Raw genomic sequence first — 14,390 nt, 5'->3', positions numbered from 1 at the left:
CAAGCTGGGGGCTCCGAGTTGGGTTCCCAGAAAATCCTTCTGAGCCGCCCTTGCAGGCTCATCTTAGGAGCCAGGAGGCAAGGGGTGGGGGAGGAGGAGGTCTAAGTCCCAGGCCCAATTAAGAGATCAGGTGGGGAAGGGTTTGGGAGCTTTTAAGGTGAGGAAGCCTGGGCTGATCCCATGGGCGGGTATAAAGCGCCATGACCCCCAGGCAGCACCAGGGCTAGCAGGCACTGAGGACAGGGCTTTCTGGAGCCATGACCCAGCGGTGGGGCCCCCAAAGGCTTGCAGGTGGGCACCCGCAGCCCAGCTATGAGGACAGCACCCAGGCGAGCATCTTCACCTACACCAACAGCAATGTCACCCGAGGTGAGCGAGCAGGCGCTGTGAAGGCCGGGTCACACTGGCTGGAGCAGCCTTCCAGGGACACTGAGCCTTAGTGGCCACACAGGGGGCCACTGGCCACCCAGCCCCATTGTGAGACTTCTCTTCCGCACATCGTCCTCAGCCGAGATGGTCTTCTCGCTTAATCTTTATGATGACGTGAAATGGGGGGGGGCCTTCTGATTATAAAAGGACACCACAATATGGAAGCGGCATTTTCAAACCACACAGACTTCCCAGACCTTTTGAGAATCCCTGTCCCAGGGACACCCTATTTCGCTGCGGTCCCAAGCTACTAACAAGCGCTCATTTCGTTCAGTTCTGGTGCGTCTGTCTGGATGCACTGCCCTGAGCTTCCTGGGGAAGAAGCTGGGTCTGCCTCATTTTTGCATCTCCCGAAGCCAAAAGGAGGCAAACAGTGGGAGCGGGAGGCTGGGCAGCTGACCCGGAGGAGGGTGAGTGACTTCTCCAAGCTTAGGGTTGGAAGGGACAGCAGCAGTCATCTTGTCCAACAGTGCGCCCGGCGCCCGCAGCCTTTGGCTGCACATTCTTGGGGAGGAGGCTCGCGTGGCTCCCAGGGCAGCTCTTCCGCTGCAGGGGCGGCATGAATTATGCCCCGGGAGTGGGCCAGTCCAAAAGCTTTGCATGCAAGCCCTGGAAAGAGCTGAGGACACCGGTGACCCCTAGCCCCTGGCCCCCCTTCCCCAGTCGCTCCTCCAAACCAAAGACCATCTGTTCCTTCGGGAATGTCTCACATGCCGTGGTGTCCAGAAGCCACACCAGCTCCTTGACAGCCAGGGTTCCCGGGCCAAACTAACTGAGACCCCCGAAGTTTGCTCTGACCTGATTGTCCACATCCTGTCAGTGCTCTCCCCGGAGGACCCTAGGGCTTCACTGAGGCCTGAGGTTCCGTTTTTGTCCTCCCCCCAAACTCAAGTACCAACTGAAGCGGAGGCCAGTGTGTAACACCCCCCACCCCGATTTCTGGAAGCAGGTCTGAGATATCACACCCTTTCCTTTGCAAATCTTCAGGGGAAAGGACTCTTTAGAAATGTAACTGCAGCGCCATTGTCACACCTAGAAGGTAACGTTGCCTTAGTATCATCCAATCTCCTAGTCGGTATTGAAAGAAAAGTCACACATTTTGTTCTCCCTTTGCCTGAGCCACGGCTCAGATTGACTGCTCTGTTCTCATCCCCTTTGAATTTCAAGGCTCCCCTCTCCCTCCTTGTAACTGATTTGTCGAAGGAAAGGGGTCACTCGTCCCTGGGCTTGTCCACTTCAGACTTCACCGGCGGTTCCCCACAGGTGGCTTTCCCCCACCTCGTTTGTCATTACATTTGTGCAAATTGGTAGTTGCTCGGAAGATCTGCTTGGAGGTCAGTTGGATCCGCTGGGTGTTTTGGCAACAGCTCTCCACTAGGACGGCGTCCCTTTTCCTGGGGAGTTGGCAGCTGCTGTCATTCTGGTTCCTTTACCTCCCACGTGCATCCATAGCTATTTCCCTCTGGCAAAGAGGGAACAATGCCCTCATGGACTCTTGGGTTCCCCAGGGGCACAGTGTGTATAGCAAAGGCGAGAGAAATGCCCCTTCTTTCTTTTTATTGCTCCGATTCCAAAGTGATGATTTGGTTTCCCAGCAGAGCCAGCTGGGGTTGACCTCTGTGTCTCCTTTCCTCCCACTCGGAATCCTGTCCTCAAGGGCTTTGCCTGGAAGAATTAGAATATCATTTAATTACTCCTTTGCTTGATCTCAAAGACACTCACAACGGTCTCAGAATAAGGACACCAACACTACCATCAACAATGTGATTACCCAAAACTTAGCTGTTGGACAGGTCTATTTATCTAGTGTCTTTCCAAGTCCTTTAGAATAATCTAATGTTCCAGTTCCAGTTCAAGTCCTTTAGAATACTCCCTTCCTATGTGATTATGCCTCTGAGTGGATATGCATTTAGTTTCTTTTGTTTTATTTTGGATTTTCTGGGATTGCTTTTTTTAAAAAAAAATGTTGTTTTTATTTTTATTTTTTAAGGATTTTATTTATTTATTTGACACAAAGAGGGAGATCACAAGTAGGCAGAGAGAGACAGGAGGAAGCAGGCTCCCTGCTGAGCAGAGAGCCCGATTCGGGGCTCGATCCCACAACCCTGGGATCATGATCTGAGCCGAAGGCAGAGGCTTTAATCCACTGAGCCACCTGGGCACCTTAAAATTTAATGTTGTTTTTAAATTATGTAATAAAATACTTACAAGATTGCACATTAAAATCTAGAGAACAAGGTCTATTCAAGGAAATCTTGCTTCCTTGTCTGCCCCCACACCTAATTCCCTCCCCGCAGAATTTTCTTTAGAACCTGTTCTCCTGGTCAAAAAATTAAAAAAAAAAAAAAAAAAAGAACCTGTTCTCCTGTGAGTTCACTGTGATAGCCATTTGTGTACGAAATTCTTTCTGTAGACGACCCTCCTCTGTGACTTCCCACCTTCAGAGCCCTCCTCTCCCCTCCCCCACTGCACACTGCCCTGTCCCCTCTTGTCCCTGCCCTGCCCAATTTGGACTCCATGGGCTATCTGGGAAGGGTGCTCTGGCGGCCTCATTTTGAAATTATCCCCAAGCCAGAGTGTTCCAAACACCTCCTAGTTCCAGCTGCTGTTCTCAAACTGACCTGCTGTAGTTTCCAGGGACAGTGTGTTGGCAATTTGGTGGGGAATGGTCTCTGTTCCCCCGTCTATCAGCAACCCCATTGTTTCCCTCTGCTTCCTTCTGCACAGAGACTCATACCACGCAGGCCATTGGTACTCAGGGATCTGGTCCCAGGGAGCCATTGTTGCCGTGGGGTCCACTTGTGCTGGCGGGGAGAGCGAGATCTACCCCATTGCTCATAGCCAGGGGACCCAAGAAAGCCTTACTTTTTCTTTTCTTTTTTTTTTTAACTAACATATAATGGATAGTTTGTTTCAGAGGTGCAGGTCTGGGATTCATCAGTCTTACACAATACACGGTGCTAAAACTGGTTTAAGTTGGGCTTTTGAAACACACCACGGAGCCGTCCTGGTAAACCTGGGGCTCCGCGTGGATGCTTTTCTAGGCGCTGTTGGATGGTGGTGGGCACCAGCTTATGACCCCTTCCCCTATTCCGCCAAAAATGGTGGTGGTGAAAAAGGTCCTTCCAAAACAGAGAGGTGCAGAACTACTGTGTTGTAGTAAAGGGGAGCTAGCCCTTCTTTTCGATCGGTGTGCATTTCCTAGGGCCGCCTTGACCAAGGCCCCCACACCGAGTGGCTCAAACGAACGAAATCCCTTCCCTCACAGACCAGGGGGCCCGAAGTCCGAGATCCAGGTGTGGGCAGGCGTGGCTCCTCCTGGCGGCTCTGAGGGACCGTCGGCTCTGGGCCTCTCCTCTAGTTTCTGGTGGTCACTGGCCATCAGTGGCGTTCCTGGGCTTGGGGAAACCTCACGTCGAGCTCTGTCCCCCTCCTCATGTGGCCTTCCCCTGCGTGCCCGTCTCTTGTGTCCAAATGACCCCCTTTTAGAGGGACCCGGTCCCGTTGGCTCAGGGCCCCACCCTAACGACCTCATATAACTCGATGGCCTCTGGGAAGACCCTGTGTCCAGATAAGGTTACACTCGCACGTGCTGGCGGTCAGGACTCCGACATGTCTTTTTGGGGGGATACAATTCGACTCAAAACTCATTCATTCATTCTCCGAACACCGATTGTGTGCTGGCCCTGCGTGTGAGATGGAAAATGGGACGCGTGCATGGGTAGCTCCGATACCGGCTAGAAGGTCACAGAGGAGCGTGGAGACGGTGGTCCTGAGGGGCCAAGCTGCCTCTCAGCTCCCGGAGGACAAGCATCGCTCTGCCAAGGCAGAGAGGGCCGGGGAGGGCATAGCCGTGCCCCTGCCGTAATGCTGGTCCCCAGCTCCTGTCCCCACTCTGCACCTCCTGCCTTGCAGGCCCCTTCGAAGGCCCCAATTATCACATCGCTCCCAGGTGGGTGTACCACCTCACCAGCGCCTGGATGATCTTCGTGGTCTTTGCATCTGTTTTCACGAACGGGCTTGTGCTGGCAGCCACCATGAGGTTCAAGAAGTTGCGTCACCCCCTGAACTGGATCCTGGTGAACTTGGCAGTCGCTGACCTAGCAGAGACCATCATTGCCAGCACCATCAGCGTCGTGAACCAGATCTATGGCTACTTCGTGCTGGGCCACCCTCTCTGTGTCGTGGAGGGCTACACTGTCTCCTTGTGTGGTAAGCCAGGCTCGGGGCCCGCTCTTTGTAAAGGACACACTCATGCAGCAACCCCGGGGGTGTGCCCAGGGTACATATTTGAAGGGAGACGAACCTGCAGGGTGAACTGAGCTGGGATCATTATGGGGTGGGATGGTTGCCGTCCAGCAAGCAGGCCTCCCAAGTGCCTACCCTGAGACGGGCTTGTTTGTGCGGCTGGCATGGGAGGAGACAGCTACAGCTCCAGACAATCCCAGAATCGTGTGGGAGGGAAGGGCTCTGGTCACGGCAAACAGAACTTGTGCTCAGGTCAGAGACATGTGCCCTTTAGCTCACCCGTGCCAGCTTTCTCCAGGGAAGGAAGCACGTCCCATTCGAGCTCTTGGGATATTGGAACTAGATCCCAGATCCCCTTCCCCACCCCCAACGCTAACACCTCTGTGGGCCTTGGCTCTGTCCGGGTCGACATCCGCAAAGAAGAGACCACGTGCTGGGCGCAAGAGTATAGGGACCCCGCTCCGAGGTCATTCCAAGTCCTGGCAAGAGGGGTCGCTATCCCAGTTGTGATCACATGGCACCATCAGTTCTCTCAGAGGAGCTGGAGGAGACAATGGAGGACCTGAATCTTAAGTCAACCAGACAAGCAGGGAGCTGGGACGAGACAGGAAGGAGAGCCGGGGGCCGCCGGCACGTGACAGAAGGAGGGGTGCGGAGGCTAGAGTGGGGGCTGGGCCTGCACACGTGGGGGTCCGGGCGGGGGGCTGCCATGAGGCCAGGTGTCTTTCTCTGGGGCCCGCAAGGAACAGGAGGACAGGCAGGCCTGCTGAGGCTGAGAACCCTCCGGGAGCTCTTGTGCCAGACCCCCATGAAAGAATGGAGGCCTGAGGGTTGCAGCTCGGTGCCCATCCAAGAAAACAGAGAGCCTAAGGGCCACGGGGCTTGGCACATGCAGCCCTGTGTCTCCGGGCCCCCGGCTGTCACAGCAGCTCTTCTGTCTGAGAAGCTTCCCAGAACCATGGTCATCATTCCTGGGTCCTTGGTTCCCACATCCATCTTGGGTTTGCCTAATTGCTACATAAACTGATCTGCAGTCCGCATTCCGAGGAGGTGGAGATTAGAAGAGAAAACAAAGACACAGGACGGCAAGGGCCTGGGGAAGGGGGGGAGGGGTCCCTGGCCCCAGACTTGAATCCTTCACGCCGTGAATGCCACTGAATTAGGTTACCACACCACGCCTCCATTTTCCCATCTGTAAAATGGGGGCAGGACTTGGGGGCGAAGAGAAGCTCACAGTGCAGGGGTGGACGCTGTCCCCCTGTATCGAACTGCCTCTCATTACGGATGACAGCCCAGCACTCTCCCAAAGGTACGGACGGGGCTGCCCAGGGAAGGTGAAGCAGAGAAAAATCCATCCCCAGTTCCAAGTGCTCAGTGCACCTTTATCTCCACTTGGATCGGTCTCTGGTTCTGCCAGGAGTCCCCACTCGCTTCTGTCTCTGACTGAAGTCTGTTTTCAAGTCACAGAGGCGCCGCGGAGCCTGGGGACCCGTCCTCAGGAGAATGTTTACCAGCGCGCGCAACAAGCTGCATAGGATTACAAAGGAATCCAGTGAGATTGAAATGTAATCATCAAAGTATCAAATATTGATTAGTGGCATAGTCCTTCATTAAAATTATGAGCAAATGTATTATTTAGAAGTATGAATGATACCATTCTTTATTAAAGTACCAGATAACTGGATCTGGCCCCTGCGATTGCCAAGTGGAAAGGAATGTAGTGATATTGGGAAATGTGTGCCGCCTCTGGAGAGTGACCAAGTCCCAGGCATTGCTGATGACGCGGTGCTAATAACGGAAGGAAATGCCCAGTGTCTGCTAGAGGTTGCCGCAAACAACGCTGTCTTTTTTCCTGCCCCAGTTCGTGGAGCCCTGAATGCTGCCCACAGACGTCCAGCGTGTAAGCAGGACAGAAGACACCATCTCCACCTGCCAGGTGGTGGGCAGTGGTGGGAGATCTGGGAGCCTAAACAAATGTGCAGAGTGGCAGAAAGGGCACAGGTCGCTGGACATGTCGTGTTTCCTTGCCCTTGGCCGGGACCACAGCACCTCAGTGCAGTCATGTGGGTGTGTCTGTGGCCATCGGGAGGGGTATCGGCGTCCGAAGAAGGGCTGGTGGCCAACGGGAAAAGAGCTAGGAAGCGGGGTGGCACTGGTCCGAGAGGAAAGAATGGGGAAAGGGGGGTGTCAGAGAAGTTGAGCAAGACACCCACTGCCCCCCGGACCCAAATACACTTCTGGGGAAAATTTGGTGTTGCAGGTAGGTGTCGGCTGGTCTGGATGGAAGGAGGGATTTGGGAGGCTCAAAGCCCTCATCTGCCTTCTGTCCCCTGCAGGGATCACAGGTCTCTGGTCCTTGGCCATCATTTCCTGGGAGAGGTGGATGGTAGTCTGCAAGCCCTTCGGCAACGTGAGGTTTGATGCCAAACTAGCCATCGCAGGCATTGCCTTTTCCTGGATCTGGGCTGCTGTGTGGACAGCCCCACCCATCTTTGGCTGGAGCAGGTGAGCTCGCTGGGAAGGCAGCTGCTTCAGGGCACAGGGTGAAGGACGGTGGGGGAGGGGCAGACTGCCGATTCCCTCTGGGAACTTGGGGCAAATTGCTTCCTGTTTCTGGGCCTCTGTGACCCCATGAGTAAAGCAAGGATTGACCCAGCTCTCCCTGGGACCCCTCTGAGGGTGCAGTGTCTACAAATGTATAAATCTGTCTGCCTGTGGTCTCAGAGGTTCTGGAAAGGTCTGTTTCCCCCAAGCGTGAAACGCTTGTGGGAGCACACAGAGAAAGGCAATGAGTTCGAGCCCTGGGAGGATCTGTAAGTAAAAGCAGGGCCCCTTAAACCACTCTGCCCCAGGCCTCTTTCTCGAACATTCCAAGGGGCCTCCCTTTCAGAGGCTTGCTTGGGTTGTCTGTATAGCTGGGCCTGTAGGTCATTGGTGTGTTGGCCGGGCCGCTTCTTTGGGGACTCAGATGTTATGAGTACTTTACCACAATAAAAAAAAAAAGGGGGGGGTAGAGGTGCCTGGGTGGCTCAGTGGGTTAAAGCCTCTGCCTTCGGCTCAGGTCATGATCCCAGGGTCGTGGGATTGAGCCCCGCATCGGGCTCTCTGCTCAGCAGAGAGCCTGCTTCTCCTTCTCTCTCTGCCTGCTTCTCTGCCTACTTGTGATCTCTGTCAAATAAGTAAATAAAATCTTTAAAAAAAAAAAAAGAAGGGGTTATGAGACCTAGAACTGGACAAAGGTTTACCAAAATCCTACCCACAGGTTTCCTTTGGGGGCGATGAAGGTGCTGGAGAACTAGATAGAGGCGGTGATTCACAACACTGTGAATGTACCAGACACCACTGAACTGCTCGCTTCAAAAATGGTTAATTCATGTCATGTGAATTTGACCATAATTTTTGAAACCCAACAATCCAGGGGCGCCTGCCTGGCTCAGTCCGTTGAGCAGCCGACTCTCGGTTTTGGCTCAGGTCGTGGTCTCAGGCTCCCGGGATGGAACCCCGTGTTCCCCCTGCTATGAGCAGGGAGCTGCTTTAAGGATTCCGTCTCCCTCTCCCTCTGCCCCTCCCCCCTCTCTAAAATAAATGGATGGAGCTTTAAAAAAGCAAAACCCAGCCATCTTGCCACCCAGGTCGGTGGCGCGCCTGGCCTGAGGGGTTCCCAGGCCACCCTGCCTGCATCAGGACAGGCTGCCAGCCCTTCTCTGCAGGTACTGGCCCCATGGCCTGAAGACGTCGTGCGGCCCAGACGTGTTCAGTGGCAGCTCGTACCCAGGGGTGCAGTCCTACATGATCGTCCTGATGATCACGTGCTGTATCATCCCACTCAGTGTCATCATCCTCTGCTACCTCCAAGTGTGGCTGGCCATCCGCGCAGTAAGCCCCCAAACCCTCCAGGCTTCCCCGCACCCACCCCCCTGGCCTGGCAGGATCCTGAGGGCCAGAGAGCTTAGGGCTGGCACAGAGGATCACCCAGTCCTCTCTCCTGCCCTCAAACCTCACAGGAACCCTGCAGTTCCTGGGGAGCAGCCCCTGCAGCCCGGACTCCCTTATCCTTGCCCCTGCGAGATGGGAGGGAACAGCCCCCCTTCACGTGGGGTCCAATCAGGAAGCAGAGCTGCATTTCCTCCCGGACCCAGGATGCTTCCCCTCTGGGGGGGAAGCCGGCCTTTCCCGGGGAGTCCCGTGCAGCCGGCTCTATCCACAAGCAAAACATGTATCCATAAGGTCTTTCTAGAGTGAAGGCCACAAGCTCCCTGCCTTCAGCCTGTGATGTGCCCCTGCCCCGCTTGCCCGCCCCCAGCCCCACTGGCAGGTGGGGATCAGAGGCAGCCTAGCTGCCTCCCGCAGGAATCCAGCCATGGCTTGAACCGTGTTAGCTCTGGGCTGTGTCCTTGCCCACCGCAGGCAGTGTCCAGCCTCTGGGTCTCCTCACGCTCAGCCCGTCAGACCTGTAAGGGACCGCGTGAGGCTAAGAATGGCCTCCTTGGCTCCTTCCCAAACTCCTTTTGTGTGGCTTGGCCCTTCTAAGCCAAGAGCCTGGAAGGCCCTGGCTTGAGGCCCTTATCTCCAGGGCCAGCTGTGTGCCCCCTCCAAGCCTCCCTCAAGGCCAGCCCTGTCCGGCCTAAGCCCGGCTGCGGCCTTCCTCAGTGAGAGCTGGCTGCTGATCGGCACGGGTGGGCCCATCGCCCTCTCTCCATCACTCCCCATCCCGGTGCTGACTCCTTGACTCACGGCCCAACAACAGCCATAGAGTCCCCGGGGTGGGGTGGGGGGATGGGAGCCCAGAGGGGCTCTTCCACTCCCCAGGCCCGGGGTGGGGTGGGGGATGGGAGCCCAGAGGGGCTCTTCCACTCCCCAGGTCCAGGCATGAATCTCTGTCTCCCCCAGGTGGCAAAGCAGCAAAAAGAATCTGAGTCCACCCAGAAGGCGGAGAAGGAGGTGACGCGCATGGTGGTGGTCATGATCTTTGCGTACTGTGTCTGCTGGGGGCCCTACACGTTCTTTGCATGCTTCGCCGCTGCCCATCCTGGCTACGCCTTCCACCCCTTGGTGGCTGCCCTGCCAGCCTACTTCGCCAAAAGTGCCACTATCTACAACCCCATAATCTATGTCTTTATGAACCGGCAGGTAAGTCACATCGTCGGCAGGACAAGCTAGAAACTGACCGCAGAAAAGCCCAGGGAGGGCCCCACCTGGAGTCATGTCCGGGGGACCCTGTTAATGACATCTAGGACAACAACCAGGGAAAGCTCAGCTAAGTCCCCGCTCTGGATTCTTTCAGGGTCTCGACCCAAGGGTGGCCACCACAGGGCATCCTGTATGCTGCTACCGTCCCCTTCTGTTGGCCGTAGGGCCATCCTGGAGCTCGAACGCGCAGGGAACGCCTGAATACGTTCACCCTGCCTGTGCCCGTTTTGCCTTTATAAGCACAACTCTCCTCTTGATTGTCATCTATCTGTCCGTCTTGAAACCCTTCAAGAGGTCCTGCTTGGCTGTACTGACATGTGGCTTGGGTGACTTTATGGTTTAGTTCAGGGGAACATGCTGTGCCTGCCCAAGGCCTCGGCACACGGCGGCCACCAGGGGCCGGCACGTGGAGCCTCAGCAGTGAACCACCCAGGACCCCTAGACCTCACGGTGGGTTACAGGGGACAACTGAGGCTCTGCGCCTTCCGAGTACGGTTTGCCCCATTCTTCCTTGAATCCATCAGATCTACTTCATTAAGGCACAGCTATGGGTGTGTGACTTGACGGTGACCAGAAAGGTCCATGGGCCAGAAACCACCCTCAAGGGGGTCTTGCATTCCACCAGACCCAACTCCCATTCCTCCCAAATGGCTCTTCTCTGTTCCTCCATTTCATGGTTGACCCATGGCTCCACGCCCTCTGACCTGGCCCTGACTCCCTGTAGAGTTCATTGAGCACACACTCCTTGGGTCATGTTCAAATATTAAGTAGGACCAGTGCTGGAGTTGATTCCCCAGGACTCCACTGCTGGCCCCTCAATACCTCGAGTGTAGCTCTAGCCCTGACTCCTGTTTCCTGGCTTTCCCGAGGGTCTCTTGTTAAGTCTGGCTTTTGTTTATGAAAGCCTAGGCCATCTTGACTTGTACCGTGTTTACTTGAGTCTTTCCATCCTCCCCTTCCAGAACTCCCTCTCCTAGGCAAGACTTCTGCACTTCTGGACCCCTCCAGGCTTTCAAACTTTGCTTTCACCCTTTCCACATTGTCATCTCTTCCTGCTGCATTCAGAGAGAGTTTTCTGTAATGGTGCTCCATGGGACGGAGAACGTTACTCTTTTTCTCCACTGCTGACCCCCCCCCGGGACACAGTCTGGCGCTGAGTGGGTACTCAGGAGGTGGATGTCGAATGAATTCCTCAGCTAAATGAATTCCGCTATTTGGCCCATTTCTTGTGTTATTGATTTCAGTAACTGTGTGTTTTCTTTGTGAGAGTTTTGATGTTGGAGGGAGCTGGAGGTAGTCAAGAATAAGCCTGGAATGTACAGGAGATGCCTCCGATCTGCATTCTCAAGGCACTGTGGTTAGCTCAGTGATGACATGAGACTTAATCTGAGAAATGAATACATTCCAGATCTCTTTATGGCCAAGCAGCAAAGATGGCGGCCCTCCTGATGCTGGAAGATTCTCATGGTTAAAGACATGAGATAGCGGCTAGACTGTTATCAGCCTAGTTCTGTGTGTCCTCAAAGCTGATGGAATGGAAGCGAGATGACAATCGCACGCCTTTTCACTGAAATGGCTCCGAGTCTCTTCCCAGACATTCTGGAGGCAGGTCATCCTATGCAGGGGCCCCTTAGCTGGCATCATCGTTGGTTTCTGTACCAGCTTCCTGAGGCTCCCATAACAAAGTGTCACAGACTGGAGGGCTTAAACCAGCAGAACTCTTTTCTCACCCAGTTCTGAAGGCCGTAAGTCTGAGGTCAAGGTGTGGGCAAGGTTGGTTCCTTTTGAGGGCTCTGAGGGTGACCCTGGCTTCTGGCGGTGGCCAGTAACACTTGGTGCTCCTTGGCCTGTAGACAAGCCACCCTGATCTCTGCCTTCACCTCCACATGACCTTCTCTCTGAGTCTGTGTCTAAATTCCCTTCTTCTAATGACGCTAGTCATTGGATTAGGGCCCACTTTACTCTAGCATGACCTCATGGTAATGTACATCTTAATCACATCTACAAGGATTCTATTTCCAAATAAGGTCATGTTCACAGGCTCTGGTTAGGACTCGAACATAGCTCTGGGACATGGGGAGCAGAGTCACAATCTGACCCGTGACAGTCACCGTCAGACTCTAAATTAAATGACTCAGATGAACGAACAGGCAGGAGTAGACCATCGCCACGTGTAAGTGACAGCCTCGGGCTCCTCTACTCTCCGTACAGGGTTCTGAATAGTGGAAGAGAGGGTGTTCAGTCATCCAGGTGACCCTTATTGAACACCTTCCTCAGAATTCCCCAAGAATGACTTTTAGCAGAGTACATGGCTCTTTCTGCTCTGTTGAGTAACACTTTCTGTCCTGCCAGTTTCGAAACTGCATCTTGCAGCTTTTTGGGAAGAAGGTGGATGATAGCTCTGAACTCTCCAGCGCCTCCAAGACAGAGGCCTCGTCTGTGTCTTCAGTGTCACCTGCATGAGTGTCTCCCAGCCATGACAACAACAAGGTCTGCTCCCACCAGGAAACATAACCCCTGCCCCCACACCAGCACTTTCGCTGCCACCCCCTCCGCCACCCCTTCTTCTCTATCCCTGTGAAAGGAATGTAGTTTCTCTTTGCCAAAAGCAACAAAGTCATAGAGGCCACCACTGCAGCCTGGGGACACCGGAGCCTCTGAGGGTCTGGTCACTGGGTCACAAGAGGTCATGAGGGGGACGGAACTGCAGATCCCCAGTTCCCAGATCAGCCTCAGACACTTTAATATTTTCAAGACTTGTGTCTGCAGATGGTATTGAAGGGTCACGAGGAAGAGAAGGGCAAGGCGGGCGAGTGGTGATGGAATCAGAAAGGGGCAGCTGGGAAGTGGCTCTCTGGGTTGGGCTGGCTGGACGCCCTTGACACCCAGAAGGCGGTATGAGCCAGCAAACCCAGACTTTAAGTCCCGTCTGATAGAGGCTTGGAGTCCTTGGAAGACAGTCTCCATCTGGAGGGGACCCAGGCCTGCCAGTCTGCGGCAGGGAGGACGTGCCGCTTCTGCCAGGCCAGGGCCCCAAGACCGATGAGCATGAGTGTGGTGCACGTGCGCAGGCGAGAGGTCACCAGTGGCAGGGGACAGGCGCACACAGTGGAGACGAAGACCAGGAAGACGGCGGCCAGCGTGAGGAGCAGGCTCGCGCATCGGGACACAAACTTCTGGGGGCGGGTCCTGGAGCTCTCCGTTATCTCCACTTGTGTGGCTCGTTGTAGCGTTTCAAGCTTAGATATGCGGTTCTTGAAAGTCTCCATGACCTCCTGCAGGTGACAAGAACGGCACCCCCACCCCATGAAGTGCAGTCACTCCCCTGAGTTCCTCAGGGGAGCACAGCAAACGTGGGCAAGCCGAAGATTTAGGAGGGGAGTCAAGAGCCTAGAGCTCTTCCATGCCAAGGGCCCTGTCCCTGCCCTGTAGCACCCGCTGTGGCTGAAGACTGAGAGGCTGGCCGGGCAGGAGCTCGCCAAGGACGGGAGTCCCGCTGAGGGTGCGGAAGACGGCGAGCCCAGTCGTCACAGGCGAGGGGAGCCCTACCCCGTGCTTGCTAACTCGGGCTCAAAAGCCACCCAGAGGGAGCTCCCCGCACCAGAAGAAGCTGCCAGTGACTCACCAGCAACCCCCCCAGGTGGCCCCGAAGCACCCCCAAGTATGAGAACAGCAGAGCCCAAAGCCCCAGTCCAGCTCAGCTGCGTCAGGGCAGGGGTGCGGGGCGCAGCGCGAGCCGAGAGACCGGATGCTGCCAGCGCGGACACACGTGCCAGTTGCGACTGGTCCGTCTCTCCTCAGTTTGCAGGGCTTATCACTCTTTGCTTCTCTCACCCCGACGTCCTTCTCCCTGGCCACTTCCTTAAAAGCCCTGCCCCTCGAGGTTCTCACCCATATCTCCTTGGCTCTCTCGTAGGACAGATAGGCCATTTTCTCCTCTGCGCTCGCCAGGCTCTGCCTGAGGCGGTAGATCTCATCCAGGCGTCCCTGCAGGTGCTGGTCCGCCTGCTCCTCCAGCAGCGCTTGTCTCGGAAGCAAAAGAGAAAGTAATCGTCCCATGCGCCCGGCCCACAGGCTGTGCTGGTGGTGAGCGGCCCTGAGTCAAGGCTGCAGCCGGGTGCCGACTGCTCTGTCCTCCTCCGTCCTCCTCCAGGCCGTCCTCAGCACGCCGCGAACGCACAGCGGCCGCACACACACGGACACACAGGTCTGTTTCGCAGACAGTTAGCATTCCGCAACAGCTGTCCAAAACCAGCCACAGACTAGAAGTTGGAGAATTAAAACTCTAAACTGTCCACGCCTGCTATTAAATTCTCTGTAAGCTCCCAGCACCAGTGTTTGGTACGCAGTACTTATTCCAGAAAAGTCTGCAGCTTATAGGGATGGAGCAGTCACAAAAGACTACATATTGTATGATTCCATTGACATGAAATGTCCAGGGGCACCTGGGTGACTCAGTCAGTCAAGCATCCGCCTTTGGTTCTGGTCACGATCCCGGCGTCCTGAGATGGAGCCCCAAGTCG

General features: G+C 55.2%; 2 protein-coding genes across 4 annotated transcripts in view; one reads left to right on the top strand and one right to left on the bottom strand.

Moving 5' to 3' along the window:
• Positions 1-257: 257 nt before the first annotated feature.
• LOC309855531 (long-wave-sensitive opsin 1) lies at positions 258-13,857 on the top strand (the record flags this gene model as incomplete). Of its 2 annotated transcripts, XM_082715886.1 has the most annotated exons (7): positions 258-369; positions 4,345-4,641; positions 7,014-7,182; positions 8,388-8,553; positions 9,568-9,807; positions 12,220-12,357; positions 13,784-13,857. In XM_082715886.1, 6 exons carry the CDS (start codon positions 258-260, stop codon positions 12,328-12,330), a joined length of 1,095 nt encoding a protein of 364 aa, XP_082572012.1. In that variant the 3' UTR covers positions 12,331-12,357; positions 13,784-13,857. The 2 variants fall into 2 exon arrangements, with proteins under 2 accessions (XP_082572012.1, XP_082572013.1); XM_082715887.1 differs by lacking the exons at positions 258-369; positions 4,345-4,641; positions 13,784-13,857 and adding an exon at positions 6,636-6,937 and having other exon boundaries at positions 12,220-12,337.
• TEX28 (testis expressed 28) overlaps positions 12,780-14,390 on the bottom strand; it is a 35,149-nt gene continuing 33,538 nt past the window's right edge. For both annotated transcript variants that reach the window (XM_082715884.1, XM_082715885.1), the window contains exons 4-5: positions 13,759-13,894; positions 12,780-13,142 (exon numbers count right to left, since the gene is read on the bottom strand). In XM_082715884.1, the coding sequence (XP_082572010.1) occupies positions 12,786-13,142; positions 13,759-13,894 (493 nt within the window). In that variant the 3' untranslated portion in view covers positions 12,780-12,785. The remainder of the gene's footprint in view (positions 13,143-13,758; positions 13,895-14,390) is intronic.

Source organism: Mustela nivalis (assembly GCF_964662115.1).
Source record: "Mustela nivalis genome assembly, chromosome: X".
Classification (NCBI taxonomy): Eukaryota; Metazoa; Chordata; class Mammalia; order Carnivora; family Mustelidae; genus Mustela; species Mustela nivalis.
The sequence above is the reverse complement of the archived record's forward strand: the minus strand, read 5'-3'. Positions and strand labels throughout refer to the sequence as shown.